Below are 17,708 nucleotides of genomic sequence, written 5' to 3'. Positions count from 1 at the left end.
GGATAAACTGCTGTATGTTCATGCATGGAACTGAACTTGATCTCTTTTGCTATAAACCTACACAGAAACATATTCATATTGGGTTGATTTGACAGGCAGCTCTTCCACGGTATGAGTAAACTGTAAGTGTGATGTTAAGTTCACTAAAAGAAAACCTACAAGTATGCTTTAATACTTGTTTAAGTATGCTTTAACATACAAGTATGTTTTTTTCTTTTCCAAGTATGTTGTATAAAATTTATGAAGTTGGCAGTTTTCTAGGTAGGAAATATTCTTCTGTAAAACTCTGAAATAGTAAACTTACAAGTGTACTACAAAAACACTGATATTAATATAATTTCTACATAAAATATACTTCTTGAACTTTACTTACTAAGTATATTTTGTGTAAGGATTTGCTCAACTGACAACTCACATTTGATTCCGCCAGGTAGGCAGCTCAATATGTTTTTGAAACACCGTATGTCTCACATCAATATGAAAATGGCAAATGGTGCTGGGAAATGGCATGTGTGTTATTGTAGACCGTCAGTACTCACTTTGAGGCTTGAATCCATTCATCATAGAGTTCAAAGGACATTAGAGGTTCGGGAAGTTCACGAAGATAAGACTTCAACGCCCCTGAGGGAAGCAGATGAGGAAGGGAATTGGTCAGTGGAGAGAAGGAGAGAGTGAAAGAGGCAGGGACATGGAGAAAGAGGGAAAGTTAGCCCTTGTGATAGGATGTGTGTGTAGGTGTGCTATTCCCTGCTTAAAATACTAAAGGGAAGCCTGACAAATGAGCTGTCAAAAGCCACAACCAGCATGTAGCGACTGTCATCTGTGCCCCCCTACCTGGCGGCTACTAGGTCACGCTTCAGGCCCGCTGTAATGAGATCAAATTAACCTGAGACAGAATTTAATGTGAACTGCCGTGGGGTCTGAGCCTTTGTAGCTGCGATCGACTAAAAGGACACTGCGGTAGATCAGTGAACAATAGGAAGCTGATAGGAAAGAAGCAGATGCTCACCTGCGATAGCATGTGGGTCGGCTGAGTACTCCTGCACATCAAGAACCCCACAGTCCAGTGACGCCTTAAGTTTCTTCAGCTTGGAGGCCGAGGGAGCCACCCGAAATAAACCCTGAAGTGACAGGAAGAGTTCTCAACCAGGAGGCCAGGGCCAACTAGAGGGCCTCGGCAATTCATTCATTTAGTAATCTTGAGGCGCCAAAATGGCAAAAAAACATTTGAATTAATAAATTATTAATAAATATATATATATTATTTTTTAATTCTTTCCCTAAATGAACATGCTAAATAAACAAAAATGAAATGTATTTCTTATATAATATTATAAATATCTCAATAACTGTTGTTGTATAGTTCTTAATTACTGAGATCACAAAAAAATTAATTTTGGTTTATTTTGTATATTAATACACCCAGTTTCTGTTAAAAAAAGGTTTGAAAACAAGCAGCTTTGTCATGATTACAGCAGAAATACAGGAAATAGCCTATATTGGGTCCCTTCAAACATTGTGTTGCACAATGGGGGACTTTTGAGTAACAAAGGTTGACAATCACTTGAATAGTCCACTCACTGTAGACTACACAATGGAAGACTTTGAAGAAACACATAGGCTAAAATGCTAATTGGGACACCATACAGCAGTGTTGTCCAATTCTGCTCCTGGAGAGCCAATGTCCTGTAGAGTTTTGCTCCAACCTGCCCAAACACACTTGCCTGAATGTATCTAGTGGCAAAATCGCATACTGAGTAGGTACTACATATGGATTTATTTCACGAAAAGTGCTTTAAAAAGTACGTTCTTTATTTTATGCATGATATTCGGATGTACTATATCAGCCATGTTGTTACTGTCATGTGACATAAAGCGTCAGTCGCGTCTTCATAAATCCTCTCCCGTATCCCTTGTATGCGTACTCCGGAAGTAGTAGGTCTCCAGGTACTTTTCGCCTTTTGTTTTTTTTAATACTATGTATTCATACTATTTGCCGTACTTTTTTTGCATACTTTAAAGTAGAGAAGTATTTTGGACGCAGCATAATAATCCTGAAAACCTAGATTAGCTGGTTCAGGTGTGTTTAGTTACGGTTGGAGCTAAACCGTGCAGGATTCCTCCAGGAGCAAATTTGACTTCCATAGTATTTTTATTTTCCTACTATGGAAGTTGATGGTTACGTCAACTGTCTGGTTACCAACATTCTTTAAAATACCTTCTTTTGTCTTCAACAGAAGAAAGAAACTCATGCAAGTTTGGAACAACTTGAGGGTGAGTAAGTAATGACAAAATGTTCATTTCTGGGTGAACTATCCCTTTAATCAAGGTGAAATATTTAGTGAATATTTAGGGTTATATCTACAGTATAATGTCTCTGAATGGCATCTGTGAAATGCCGTTGATTACCACAGACAATAGTTATGACTCGTCCCTCAGTTTGTTAGACAAACTGTGCATACATAAGGCACGTTGTGTTATTTCTCAGCAGTCTCGCACCTCTTCCTCCATGCCACATTCTAGCAGCATGGTGACGCACGCCTCGATAGGAAATGCAATCTCCCTGCCACTGATGGCTAGATGTTCCTCTAAGGCCTTTCCATATGAAGGCTTCTCTATCCAGGCCTCTGGAACACATCATGATAGACGTTAAAATGCATCATTTTCAATCTGTTAAAAGCTACAGAAACAAGTTTACTAACAGATCCACACACGCATTTGAAAGACACCACTTAACTAAACTTGTACGATCAGACACTGAAGTGGAGAGTCTTACCCTGCTGAGCTTTGATCTGTGGCAGCACACTCTGCAGAATCTCCAAAGACTTCTTGTGGTACTCTGCCTGAACCTCTATGAGCTACAGCAAGACCAATAAGAGGACATACACATGTTGTAAACGTTCCCAAGGTATTCCGACCAAAAGCACACACTTCACCTTTAGTGTCCAGAGGTACTTGCCGTTTGAAAGTAGTTTGCATAGTCTATTTCTTTGGCCACAAAGTTGTACATGTCCGCTGATAACTGGTCCTACAGAGAGGGAAACCATGAAATCATGAATATCTGAAATTTCTAATTTCTAATAAAACAAGCAAAACATTTTGAGATGGAGGCTACTAAGTAAGAGTATGTAAGCTTTGCTTTTAGTGAATTGTTTCATTAAAGGCCCCCTGAAGTTTTTTAGCTTTTAGGTTGAATATGTTGGCCTTAAAGTCATGAATAAGCTGGTGTGTTCCAAAACAATGACAAAATTTGCATTTAGGAGATATAAGCATTCAAAACTTACAGTCTCTCACTTCCGCTAAAATGGATCACAGATTTTTATGACATCACCGTGGACTTCAGCTTCTCATTACATCTTCTGTCCAATCAAATGCTCTCTAGAATCTAAAGCTCCGCCCCCAATGCTATAAATACCACCTGGCCAAAGCGACCGTTCACACGTCACAGAGCAATATTGGTTGGAGATGAGTGTTTGGTTGCTCAAACGCTCGAGTTTTATTTTATTTTTATTTTATTCCAACTGTACGATGGTTAAGAATGAAAGGGCTAGAATTTATTCACACCTCTACTATTGAATCCAACGTATCATCAGTGCTCGGATTTGCTTCCATGGTGCTGTCAAGTACGACTTGCAGTCTGTGAGGTAAACTAAACGCTATGTGCTATTTGAAAAGTGGGAGGGGCCACTCAGGATGTCCCGCCTTAGCTTCCTGTTTCAGTGGAAATTTTGTCTGCGCAACATTCAAAGCTGTGCGTTCCAGTGGGCCTTTAAATGCAGAAGAAAGAGTAAGAGAAATCGTCACCCTGCAGATCTCCATCCGATTGGCCGTCTCCTCCATTTCCTCTCTCAGGGCATCAGACTTGGCTCCACCCTGCTGCACATTACTAGGGTGACTTGAAGACTTGGATGACTGTTGCCACCTACAGCCCAGGAGGACAAATGACACCATCAGAGCACAATGTGGATAATGTGAAAGAATCAAATCTCAGGAATCAACCATAATAGTTCATACCGTGTCCTTGCAGAATCCATGTCCAGGACAAGTTTGGCTAAATGTTTTCGCTGTTTCTGAATGTTCGGAATTTCCACCTTAACATAAAACCGTGCACATATGAGAAATAAAAACACAACCTTCATGGATAAATTGAACACATTTAGGTTGTAAGGCATTTTGTAAGGCCTTTAAATTATCAACATAAAAACTTTGCTGAAAAACCTGTTGTAAACTAAATCTAGTACATGCCTTCTGTCATCTGACAGACACAGTCACATGTCTTTTTGCTGTCAAATCTGATTTTTATAAACTAAACATAAGAATAACTTTTATATTGTTAGCAATATTTCAACATGAACACATTGACTGTATTGCATTGCATTATATGATTGTGGAAAAAGTACACAAGATGTGAATATCAGCATAACATTGCAAGGAAAAAACAAACATGCTCACCTCAGCCAGCACATACAGAGGCTCCACAACATCTCTTTCAATCTGTAACTCAAAGACGAGCAGCTCTTGAGCCAACTTCTCCTCCGTTTCGCCACAAAGATTCAGCATCTTACTGCAGAAAGACCACCAGACAGTCAAACTAGTCAACGAAATCAGGACTGCATCCTGGTTCATTCACAAACATGAGCGAATAATCATGAAAGCTCTCAAGAAGTTGGATGTGAGCATGACATGCAGGCCATATCTTTTGATGTTGATGTCAAACGGTGTGTGCCCAATCAGACACCGTGGTGCTGTTTCATCTGTCCCTTCATATAAACTATCCAAATGCAAACCAATACAAGTTGCATGACAAGAGACATTTAGTATCCAAACTCTCAAACTATGAAGACAAACCAAAGAAGTCAAGGCTTGTCATGTTAACATGATCCCATGATCCCTGCAGGTATGTGGTATAACTACACCACCTGGCTGCAAAAAACATCTTTCTTCATTTTGACTGGGTTTACTGGCAGGTTGCAAAACAATGCATGCTGCCACCTATTGTGCTGGAGTGTGGTTAATATTGAGTCAAAGGGTACGTTTACACGACAACGATATGCATAGTTTTTCCTTTGAGTTTTCCGCGTACAGACGACACCATAGTCAAAACGATCCCCATTCACACGGTTTCGCGAAAAAATGACTAAAAACGCTGTATTTTGCTGCCAGGCCATGGCGAAGAAACACTATCCTGAACACGTAATACACATGTGCATGACATCATCGTCTTCAAAGATTCGTGTTCAAAGATTCACTTTGAAACCCCTTTAGGGGCTGTTTACACGACACAGTTTTCAACTAAAAACGTAAAACTTTTTATGCCTTTTGGCCGTTCGTTTACACGACAACGGCGTTTTGGGTGCCTGAAAACGCAAACTTTTGAAAACGGATTTCAAAGTGCAAGTTTTTGAAACCGGTCTCCGTGTTAACAATAAAAACATGAATCTGTGAAAACAATGACATGCGTATTACATGTTCAGTCTATAGTGTTTCATCGCCATCTAATGGCCTGGCAGCAGAATACAGGGTTTTTTAGTCGTTTTCGTGGATCCGTGGATCGTTTTGACAATGGAGTCGTCTGTACGTCTGTAAAACTCAAAGAAAAAACGTCTCTGTTTTAAGCATATCGTTGTCGTGTAAATGTACCCTAAGTTTATAAGTAAGATTTGCTATATCATATGTTTAAACTTTAAAAACATTTTATCATTTTACCTGCTTCTAGTAATTTTGTGGAATATTGAGTATTTTGTGGAGATATTGCCCTGACACAGTATTGTTATTGTTAACTAAAACTAAAACAATTAAAAATCACTTTTGATCACTGAGATAAAGCTGATGTAAAATAAAATATAAATATTAGAATACTATGAAAACTCGACTGAAGCAACTTAGGTTTACTTGATTATCCATAAATCACTTTTTAGAAAAATCATGTTAAAACGTGAGTATCAAATATGATCCACCCGGCTTACGGGGAATGTTTATTTGTATCTCTCCATCATCACTGTACTGCATTGCATTATATGTTTTATGTTACTGAAAAAAATAATAAGTTGAAGTACAAAAATAATGAAAACTGAAATAAATTTAAGCTAAATAGAAATATATATAGAAAACAAAAACTAAGCGACAAAAGCACATGAAATTACAAAAATTTAAAGGGGTCATGACATGGAATTTTTTTAAATGATGGTAATATGTTCCTTGAGAGTCACTTTAAGCACACAAAAAATATTTTTGACTTTCATTCTGACCCTCTGTCTGAAATGATCAGTTTTTAAGGGGCAACTCCTTTAAGTCTTGTCAGTAAATGGCTACTGCTATGATTGTTAACGTCATTACATAGGAAACAGTATCAAAGCGCACTTTTCTATTACATGTAGGTGTTTTGAAAACATTATCCATATAAAACCATAATTTACAGACAATGCATTATGAAATCTTTTACTTATGGTTTGTGATGCAGCTGCAGCCAAATCCAATACGATGCTGCTTCATCTCTCAATAAAAGTTTATTCATGAACTCTTCATTACACTGTGCCTCGTTTATAAAAGAAAAATGCTCCAAACAAACATATAATCCTCCAACACGATCCAGGGCGCCATTAAAATAAACCATTTGCATGTATCAGAAGTGATTTGTCCTGTTGTCTACAGACTCAAAGCATGAGGAGTATTATCAGAAACTGAACGTGCATCTGTATACTGTATCCAGTGTAGACAGCGTCAGTGATTATAATGGGGTTTTATTTGCTTTAGAAAAGTGTCAGCTGTTAAGCGACTGAAAGCCAGGGGGCGGGGCCTATGCTGTGATGATGTGTAACTATGTGTCGATGTCTTGCTCTGAAAGCAGTCATGTGCAATATATTTGCCCGTGTGACGAGACGTAACAAACCCGCAATATCAAAATGAGCCATTTTTCGAGCTTGATTAAATAAATGCTTTGTTTAATGGTAAAAAGACCTCTTACTGTATATGTCAAAAGATCAAGGACAAATTTATTTCTCATGTCATTGCCCCTTATAACTATATTATTACACTGAAAACTAAAAATATAAAAAATCTCATTCAAATAATAGTAAATACAATGATAAATACAAAATACTAAAATATCACTGAGTGTGATACACAGTTCTCCTGTCATTTAGATTATTTGCTTTAGTTCTGCTTTGAGCAATTGCTACATTTGGGTTGCCCAATCAAAGTCATTAATTAGCCATTTAATTTCGATATCAATCTGTATTACAATACAAATAGGCCTAGTATTTTTGTTAAAATATAAAATCTGTCTGAAATGAGTGAGGGCTGAGGAGTGATATCACTGAATCTGAACATTTCACAACCTTTTTTTTTTTTTTGGCTTCATGTGTTGCTACCCTTTTTTAGTCCCATCTGTCAATTTCCCACATTTTCCATTTTCCCTTTTTTTTTTTAACTCAAGGACATAAAACACTGAACCTGTTCATCTAATATCTGCACTTCAAAAAGTGATTTTCTTACTCAGTATTTTTGTCTTGTTTTCCAGTACAAATATTTAACATTCTCTAAAACAAGAAACATGCAAAATTACATAACTCTTGTTTTCTGAAAGTCAAGAAAAATAATCTGACAGTAGGATAAGAAAAATAAACTTGCTTTCCCTTTGAATTGTTTTTTTATTTTATTTTTATTTTTTTACCAGCAGATATTTCTCTCATTAAAATTTCGGTTACTTTGTCATTTTGCTTCTTGTTAGATAACAAGTCTTGTTTCTGAATAATTTATCGAAATTAAATTGATACTTTCTGGGATTACTGAGGGGGAGGGTGGGCCTGTGGTCATGTAAAATAAAATCAGTAAAATGGTCTTTGTGTCTTTTGTTGGAAGAAAAATAACAAAACGGGGCAAAGATCATTTTACTGATTTTGATTTTTTTTTAAGTATAATGTATACAAAAAATATTTGCCAATGGGGTGAAAAAAAAAACTTAATTCAAAATATAAACGTATTTTTTCATACCCCACTGGAATATATTTTCTTGTCTTCAAGAAAACAAGTTGATATCGTCGTAAGTCATTTTGCTTTTCAATTAAGTTTCTTGATTTAAGAATGTTTAGATATTTGCACTGGAAACAAGACAAAAATACTGAGCAAGAAAATCACTTTTAAGCAAAGTGGATTTCAAAGCATATTCTCCATTGATGCCCATTCAGTGCAACATGATCCTGGATACATTAATCCTAATCTGGCATACTATGCACAATGGACAGAATGTTTATTAGGATTCAGCCCAAGAGAAACAGTTTGAGAATTTAGTTAAGAGGTCGAAATACAAAGGCAAGTACTTAATGTATGAGCTCTCACCCAAAAAGAGAGTCGTCTCCTAACACAGCTGCTCCCTCCACCATACATTGAGCAAGTGTCGTCAGGGGCAACTTTTTCTGGTTAGGGAAAAATCACAATCAAGTTGTTATGAGAGTAAACAATTGCAGTGCAGAAAACAGAAGTAACTGAGGTGTAAGACATGACTTACCGCGGGCGATTTGACTGATCTCTTGTCTAAATCGGTGCCTTGTTGTCCCTGCAGACAGGCAGTCAGCTTCTTATGTGTGCTGTGAGAGACCTGCTTTACCAGGTCTAAACGCTTCTCCACCTGAATGCAAAATATGAAACATACAAACAGGGTAGTGTAGATAAGAGTATAGACTACATTACAACAGTGTAGATTAGAGCAGTAGATAAGTATATGCCGTAGGCTATGTGTGTGCGGTTGTGTTCACACTGATCTCAGTACAGATTTATTCTCACCTGTAGCAGGTCTTCACTCAATACCTCTGTTTTTTCAGCCCTGTAATATTATAGAAAACATACATTTAGGTGTTGCACGAGCAAGAGGTTGAATAATTTAGCTATGGGAGCACCTTGGAATGACTATAATTGCCTTCTGTAAGTATTTATTAAAGCTGCAGTCCGTAACTTTTGGCGCTTTAGCGGTTAATAAACAAAACTGAGTCTTGCGGAAGAACATTGTAGCCGGAGCTACTTTTCTCTGTTTGTTTCTATGAAGAGTCACGCAGATACTGTGCTACTCCGCAGTAGTACGACCCACACCAGTCTAAAATAGTCCCAATATAAACATTTGTTATAGGTTTAGCCTACCGTAGTGATTCAGGATAAGACAAAAACACGGTTTGGAAAATGGATTCATGATGTACTCGCTTATGTTGTAAATTTTGAACACAAAAAAGTTACTGACTGCAGCTTTAGGACACAATTATGCAGAAACACATGCTAAACATATGATTATGAATGCAACCTCAAAAAATGTGATAATGACTTTGAGTTGTATTGTAAGTTAAAAAAAAAGTTTTTTAATAAACTGCTGAAAAAATGCTCTCTGTATACAATATAAAACACCTAATCCACAATGAAACTTGTACCATTAGAATTTATTATTGACTTCGAAAGAAACTCTAAGCACCAACTACTAAGACACGATTACGACTGGTTCTGCCCTTATTACCATTCTGTCATTTGACACCAGACCAATATCTTGCATTGAATAGGCTATACTGTAATATCATAAGAAAAACAAATCAACATATGACTGGCAATTCAAGCTGAGGAGATAAACTTTTCAGAAATTAGTGGATGGTCAACTCTGCCCCCCACCCCCTCCAGGTTACATACATTCACGTGCCATGAAAACACTTTCATGATCCCCTATGAATGCACCGTATTGAACTCTAGCCATTATACATTCATAATGAATCACAGCAAGTCTGAGCCACAGCAAGGATGCAGACCAGGTTCTCTTTCTGCTGAGCCTCAGATAAGCAGCATGACCCATATGGCGCTCACATACATACAGAAGAGCAGGTTGCCATGGCAGCAAATGCCGGTGAATGAAAATAGACACAGCACATATCCTTCCCATCCTCGACGACAGTGATTTGTTAGTGTAAAAGAGGGTCTTGATGTACTGAGAGGAGCATTTTATATCTAAGGTAAAGAAAGCAGCATGTGTTTAATGCCAGCCTATATGGTCTTCATAGCTGCCCAGGAAATGGAACAATGCCTATTTTGACCATCAAACACTGATGTTGCTGAGGCCTGGAAGAGTTTGTTTTGTGTTGTCAACATGTCGAGAATACTAAGTTTTCAGCACTGTGAAAGCAAATCCTTTTTGCGTGCACTTCAAAAGGATGAGGACTCCCACTGGAATTGATACGGAAAAACTGACGCCATTGGAAGATCCGGCGCTCAAATTCAGTTATGGTAATAGGCATTTTGTTTCTGACATGCGCTATTAACGGTAGACCAATCACAACAGACTGGGCCATCTGACTAATCAGAGCAGAGTTGACCAATCACAACATACTGGGCCATCTGACCAATCAGAGCAGAGTTAGCCATCTGACCAATCAGAGCAGAGCAGACCAATCACAACCATTGTTGTGATGCAAACATTGTAACAAATTAAGTTCCCGTTTCGGAACAAAATAAATGATCTATAGGTGATAGGTGACGTTTTCAGATGCTCTGAGAAAACGAAGGTGTTTTTATTTTATATTAGATGCATGTAAATCTATTGTAGGATCCCTCCAAAACAAAATTAGGGAACCTTTAAAATATCATAGTGGCACTTTAAAAGAAAGAGGCAATTTTAGAACTGTGTTGCAAATTTCAAGAATTTACAAGGTTGGAAAATGCGAAAAGCAATGAAAAAAGCAAACAAATCACTGTTTTCACAAACAAACCGCAAGAAGGCTTAGGAAAGTGTATCTCTGAATGACCTTTCATAATCTTGTAATATTCCTACACCTGAAAATGCACATTTAGAGGTCTGCAGTTCTAAAACCTTAGAGCTACAAGGGTAAAACTGCAGTATGTTCACCCCAGCCTGACAATAAATAATAAATTACACTAAAGGAAACACTATTGCTACACATTGAACACCATTTGGAGTAGTTTGTCCATGGTTCACTGGGATCTATTGTGTGAATTATTTAAACCCCTGCCTGTATAATGTTCAGAATGTGGGTGTGATTTTTAAGGAGGGGAGACAAACTGACCCTAATTGGATTCAATACAAATCACCACAATTTATAAATTACATAATCGTAATAGAAATTTTGTAAGATTTAGATTTAAGATTTATATGTCAATTATTTTCCAGACTGCAAAATTAGCAGTGACCATGTTGCGGCTTGGGCATGCTGGAACATTAAAATAAATACAAATATTTGAATTAAATTAATTTAAATTAATTAATAAATAATTACAATTACTTAATATTTATTTATTAATAATTATTAAAATGTAATAAATTTTCAATTATTTAATCATTACATTTTTTATTCAATTATATTTTAATTAACTAATACACTCCTGTTTTATGAAGGTTTAAGGCATATTTAATCCTATACCTTCAAATTTGAGCTTTTTTCTTTTTTTTTTTTTCGATTCTTTGACTCATACACGACTTTTCAAAATCTGAAGCCCTTTATTTTAGCCCCTATTTTAGCAGCAATTAATAATTAAAATATTACAGTACATCCTCCTAAACAACATTTGTCAATTTCGAGGGATTTTTGCCCTTAACATCAGAATGCTGGTTTTCCTTCTGTTGGTGACTCATCACTCAGTCTGTCTGTTCTCTTTGAAGACGACATGAAACAGACCCTATTGACTTTCCACATAAATGTCCCTAGTCTTATTGTGCATGATTCATCAGTGCACACTATTACAAAGGAAAAAAAAAAAATTTGTTTGTTTTCATAATCTTTCACAAAATTGTAGAACTTTCTCTGCAACGACTCTTCTAATTCAGTCTGTATGAGAAAAATTATGTTATAAAATAGACAGTTCTGACTCTGATTAGATGAGTCACAATCATAGCCATTTTAAAATAGCCAATACTCACACTTGCGAGCAAACATACTACCGGTATACTAATGAGCCAAGATGCTACACCACATGCCAATCATAAATAGCCTGCAGTTATTTAAATTATTAGAATTCCTTATGTGTCTTTTAACAATTCAGTTTTGAATTTGAACATGCTTTTGGGCAGCAGTATCCTCCTTTTTCAGGTCTATTGATTAAAAAAAAAAAATCTACAACAGATGCTTCAAGCTGAACTGCTCTCCTACTCTGCAAATTTCCCAAGGCAAAGAAAAAACAAACAAGCGGCCTGGCAGAGGAGAACAGATGATGCATGTGAATGGCCTAGTGCTCAGAGAGAGCCAGCCTGCTGGGGCCGGGCCAGAGCTGAGGCACTGACCGGGGAGATTGTCCCGCACACATCCACTCGCCCTGTCATGAGGTTTACAAAAGCTCTCCTCCACTCTCTCTTCAAAATGACTCGCGGGCAGCAGCAGAACTCTCAGATGCAGCAATTAGTTTGCAAACACCTTGCAGAGATGTTTCTTTTTTTAACGAAGGTTGCACTGCATTGATATTTCTCATTTTCGCCGTTATTGTTCTAGTGGGGTGGACATATAGTTATCAACCTTGGTGTGAACCAAAAATGATCGTGATTTTAACAGTAAAAGACTGTAAAAATGTTACGGTGAAAAACTGTTAATTGGTTAACAGAAAGTTTCCGTACTATATATACGGTGAAAAACTGTGATAGATCTACCGTACATTTAATGTAATTTTACAGTAAAATACTGTTACAATTTTTGGAAGTGAAAATAACAAGTCATTGTATAATTTACATTTACAACCCGTAAATTGACATTCCCACAATTCCCTGCGTGACACTTCACATTTGATGTATTTTTGTTGAAATAACTACGTTTCTTCATAGTGTTTCTTAGTTTTTTTTAATCAGTTATACAAATTTGGGTTTTATGTTACATGTTATGTTTTGTTATGTTGTTAAATTAATGTTTATTGCATTTTAAAAATGTCATGTGTGTTACCACGGTGGTGTTTTTAGTGTTTGTGTGAATGACACTGTGCTCGTATTATTTTTCTAGGTTTGTGGAAAAGCTGCTTGTGATGAGCTTTGAATTATCATGTGACTCATCACCTCTGTGATTGATGGTTGTCAGAGTATTACAATGGTACAAAACAGATATTAGTACTTCAATACGTTGGTAAATTAACATTATATCAGATTCTTAAATAAAAAAAATTTTACTGTAAATTTAAGTTAAGTCTGTAAATCCTAAAATGCTGCTACTGTATTTTTTACAGTAAATTTCTGGCAACCAGAGCTGCTGTTTTTTTACTGTAAATTTACCGGATTTTTTTTTACAGTGTAATGAGTGTAATTTCTTGCAATGTCGCGGCTGGAACAACAACATCCAAAGTATGGCAATGATAATCTCAGGTACTTATTATGTGCTTTATTTTATGTTAAAAGAATTTAATGTGAGTTTCAGTGTCGTCTTGCATTAAATTTATAGCCATACTGGGAGAGACCATGGATAATTCACCTCAGATCATGAAAATAAATGGAAAAGGAAACTCGTTGTGAACAAACAATTGCGTCCTATGACAAAGATTGTTTCAGTCACTCAGTTTGTATTTTTAATAATGTTAAAATGGTGTAATATTTGTGAATTTGGCTATGTATGTCACGTGTTGGTGCTGCAAGAATCACATGGCTCAGGAAATAACAAAAAAAAAAAAAAAAAAAATCCACATTCCACTTCGCGTCGGCAGTTCTTTGCCTCCACGTCGTGCATTAAAATTGTTTAATGCACAGCTATCCATGGATTATATATAATATATAAGGCAGGGGTACATACAAGGAGTCCTCTAACTCACATCAATGCATGACCATCCTTCTAATTCCTGGAGAACTGAGTGAATGAAATCACTGCCATTCAGGTCTATATGAGCACGGTCTACTCCCAGCCAAAGATTTCCAAACTCAGCCTGTCCCGTGGCTTCCTGTGTGAGCAGGGTGGTGCCTGACACCAAGGGGACCGCAGGAACAATGTGTGTACGGAGCGCCCTGATCACAGACCTCCGAACAGTCAAGACAGCAGCCACACAGGCTCAGCCTTTCGCCTTCCCACTTCCTGTCCCGTCTGCAAAACCTCTTCCTGCTATTGTGACTCGAGCAGAGCCACGCCGCTGTCGGGCCGATCCGCATAATAGCCATTCTACTGCTTTTATTTAAAGACAGAATGAGACTTTATCACTGCAGAGAAGAATGTGCTGCTATCAGGGCTCTTATCTGATGCCAACAGCCCTGTGGTGGAGGGATTGTTTTTGCCATCTGTTCCTTGGCTCCACTTCTTCCTCCATCTTATTTCAAGCACTTTGTCAGGCCTACAACAGTTTGAAGACTGTTCGGCACAATCGAAGAATAGGGTACAAAACAGGGCTCAGTAAAAGGAGGAGGTCAGTAAAAGGAGTTCCTCTTAAATATTAAGTCATTAAAGTCCCCCTGTAGTCAATATTTTTATCCTTTAAAACTCATCTTTGATCACCAAAATTACATATTTAAACTTTTTTTTTCTTTTAAAAAATTCTTCATGCCTTAGCTTGAATGTATCAGCCTGTCACCCTTGCCTCGTTTAATATACGCGGTTCTATGAATATGTAAATTAGCCCCGCCTCCACTCACTCACACCAGCTCAGAGATCCACTCGTTGATCATCACACGTTGACCTGATTGGTTACAAGGTAGTTTGTGACGTCAGAAACACCAGCGATTTCAAACCGCGTTTTTGAGACTGCGGAAAATACTTGAGACTGGTTCACTGCAGAAAATAGTAAGCAATGGTGTTGACTTATTAATTTGCACATGGTTTGTCTTAAAGCATATTAAAAACACCACATAGACATATAAACGACATTAAAATATTGATTTTTCACCACAGGGGGACTTTAAGAGGATGTTCTACATGAATACAGAGAAAATAAGAAAGTAATATTAAAAGACTGTGAGCAAAAGATAATTTTATTTGCCTGGACCAAAATAGCAAATATGGAAATTAACAGGTGCACAACGCAAACAATTCTGTTTACTTGCATTCGGCAACATTTTTTTTTCCATCTTCATCCTGATATATCCTCTGCAGATCTACATGCAACATGATGCAGAAAGCAGAGCATCTGTCATCCTGCATGTGTGCAAACAGCCCTCGAGGAAAGGTTCCTACACACTGCAGAACTCTCTGCTGGAGCCTTTGACGGAAATGAAATGCGTTCTCCATTGACGGCCATTTAAAATTAGAAATACACTTTTAAATCTAGTTTTTAAGTATCTTATTTTAGATAAAAGCAGGAGTGATGACAGTTGAAGGAGAGATGACTAGGCCTGGGACAGTTCGTTTCGTAGTTGATTTCACCAGCCACTTTATTATGTACACCTTGCTAGTACAGGGTTGGACCCTTTGCCTTCAGAACTGCCTTAATTATTCATGGCATAGATTCAACAATGTGCTGGAAATATTCCTCAGAGGTTTTGGTCCATATTGACATGATATCATTACACAGTTGCTGCAGATTTATCGTCTGCTCATCCATGATGCGAATCTCCCATTCCTTCACATCCCAAAGCTGCTCTATTGGATTGAGATCTGGTGACTGTGGAGGCCATTGAGTTTAGTGAACTCACTGTCATGTTCAAGAAACCAAGACATGATTTGAGCTTTGTGAGTTATCCTGCTGGAAGTGGCCATCAGAAGATGATACACTGTGGTCATAAAGGGATAGAGATGGTCAGCAACAATACTCAGGTAGGCTGTGGTGTTTAAATGATGCTCAATTGGTACTAAGGGGGCCAAAGTGTGCCAAGAAAATACCCCACCCCACACCATTACACCAGCAGCAGCCTGACCCGTTGATTCAAGACAGGACGGATCCACGCTTTCATGTTGTTTACGCCAAAGTCTGATCCTACCATCTGAATGTCTCAGCAGAAATCCAGACTCATCAGACCATGCAACATTTTTCCAATCTTCTATTGTCTGATTTTGTTGAGCCTCAGTTTCCAGTTCTCATCTTACTGGAGTGGTGTGTGTCTTCTGCTTCTGTAGCTCATCTGCTTCAAGGTTCGACATGTTGATCCTTCAGAGATGGTCTCCTGCAGACCTCAGTTGTAACAAGTGGCTATTTGAGTTACTGTTGCCTTTCATCCAGCTCGAATCAGTCTGACCATTCTCCTCTGACCTCTGGCATCAACAAGGCATTGCTAATGTTGAAAAGAGTTGTGCTGCTTAACATTTTTGTGGAAACCAATTAAAACAGAAATCTTTTGTAACATCATAAATGTCACTTTTGATCAATTTAATGGATCCTCGATTAATCTAATTGTTAATTTCTTTTAAAAAATCATACTGACCCCAAACTTTTGATCAATAGTGTATGTATACCGTAGGTTACATACTGTCACATGTCACGGTGTAACCAGAAACGGGCATTAAGAAAGTAAATAGGTAATTCATATTGACTTTTGAATTTGTTCATATGACAGAGTTTAACTTTCACAAACACTCGCATTTTTCCTTTGCATTTGGCAGTGCTGTTTAGGCTGCGAGAGACCGATACCTAAGTCCAACAGGAAGACACATCCATCCAGTTGAAGCCTTCACTGGTTGACTACACTGCTTCAGAGAGCCATTTGAGCCCGACAGGTAGTCGGACAGAAGAGGAGCCTCAGAGAGCGTGCGAGATGACAGGAGCATATGTTTAAGCGGACACTTCAGTGACTCCCACAGCCCCGGTGCCACTCAGGCCAGAGGGCATTGTTCTCAGAAGTAAGATCAAAGCCAGGGCTCTGTATCAGTATGGATCTTTAAAGAGACAAGCTCCTCTACGCTGTTTGTTTTCAGAGGGAGGAGTTTCCTCCTGGGATTTCTGACATGCATTTGAACTGCCTATCACGTCAAGTGCCGAAAGCCAACTGCACAGTTGCATTTTGGGCAGACGGGATATAAACCCAAACACTGTGGTCTTACTGACCTCAAACATAGACAGGATGTGGAAGGAAGGACGTAGTTTGTATGTGCGACTATTTGTGACTTGTAAATACTGTATGAAGTGGCCTACATCAACTTTATAAGAAGTGGATAGAGAGAGGGGTCTGTGCTAGTAATCGTGTGGGAAGAAACCCATTTAGAAGTCATGCAAAAGCAGTTTGACACTGACATCTGTCACCATCTTTCTGTACTTACTTATCATGCACTGACAGAATTAAGATGCCTGAGTCTAAAGCCTTAAAGGTACACTTAATTTACTCTCCATTATAATTTCAAACTATGATTAATGTTCGTTTTTCTATATATATATAAAAAAAGATATATATATATATATTTTTTTTTTTTTTTTTACATAATTCAGCAATAAGTGACAGAAAAGTCATTTCTAATGTTACAAAGGTTTTCTATATCAAATATATGCTGGTCTTTTGAACTTTCTATTCATCAAATAATCCTGAAATAAAATGTATCACAGTTTCCACAAAAATATTAGGCACAACTGTTTTCAACATTGATAATAATAATAAATGTTTCTTGAGCAGCAAATCATCATATTAGAGTGATTTCTGAAGGATCATGTGACACTGAAGACTGAAGTAATGATGCTGAAAATTCAGCTTTGATCACATGAATAAATTACATTTTACAATATATGAACATAGAAAATTGTTATTCAAAATTGTTATAATATTTCACAATATTCCTGTATTTTGATCAAATTAATGCAGCCTAACGCCGGTTTCACACTGCACGCGATAGCAGAGCGTAAGCAGCGCAGGAGCA

The 17,708-nt window shown here is 37.6% G+C and overlaps 1 protein-coding gene across 10 annotated transcripts in view; it reads right to left on the bottom strand.

The window, feature by feature from the left end:
* The window catches only part of arhgap44a (Rho GTPase activating protein 44a), a 57,301-nt gene that overhangs the window by 21,537 nt on the left and 18,056 nt on the right, over positions 1 to 17,708 (bottom strand). For all 10 annotated transcript variants that reach the window (XM_079866277.1, XM_079866276.1, XM_079866278.1 and 7 more), the window contains exons 2-12: positions 8,782 to 8,821; positions 8,507 to 8,626; positions 8,338 to 8,414; positions 4,453 to 4,564; positions 4,015 to 4,091; positions 3,805 to 3,922; positions 2,960 to 3,028; positions 2,777 to 2,858; positions 2,500 to 2,627; positions 1,010 to 1,121; positions 540 to 621 (exon numbers count right to left, since the gene is read on the bottom strand). In XM_079866277.1, the coding sequence (XP_079722403.1) occupies positions 540 to 621; positions 1,010 to 1,121; positions 2,500 to 2,627; positions 2,777 to 2,858; positions 2,960 to 3,028; positions 3,805 to 3,922; positions 4,015 to 4,091; positions 4,453 to 4,564; positions 8,338 to 8,414; positions 8,507 to 8,626; positions 8,782 to 8,821 (1,017 nt within the window). The remainder of the gene's footprint in view (positions 1 to 539; positions 622 to 1,009; positions 1,122 to 2,499; positions 2,628 to 2,776; positions 2,859 to 2,959; positions 3,029 to 3,804; positions 3,923 to 4,014; positions 4,092 to 4,452; positions 4,565 to 8,337; positions 8,415 to 8,506; positions 8,627 to 8,781; positions 8,822 to 17,708) is intronic.

Source organism: Squalius cephalus (genome assembly GCF_949319135.1).
Source record: "Squalius cephalus genome assembly, chromosome: 1".
In the NCBI taxonomy this organism is placed as follows: Eukaryota; Metazoa; Chordata; class Actinopteri; order Cypriniformes; family Leuciscidae; genus Squalius; species Squalius cephalus.
Note: the sequence above shows the minus strand (reverse complement) of the source record. Positions and strands in the feature narration are given on the sequence as shown.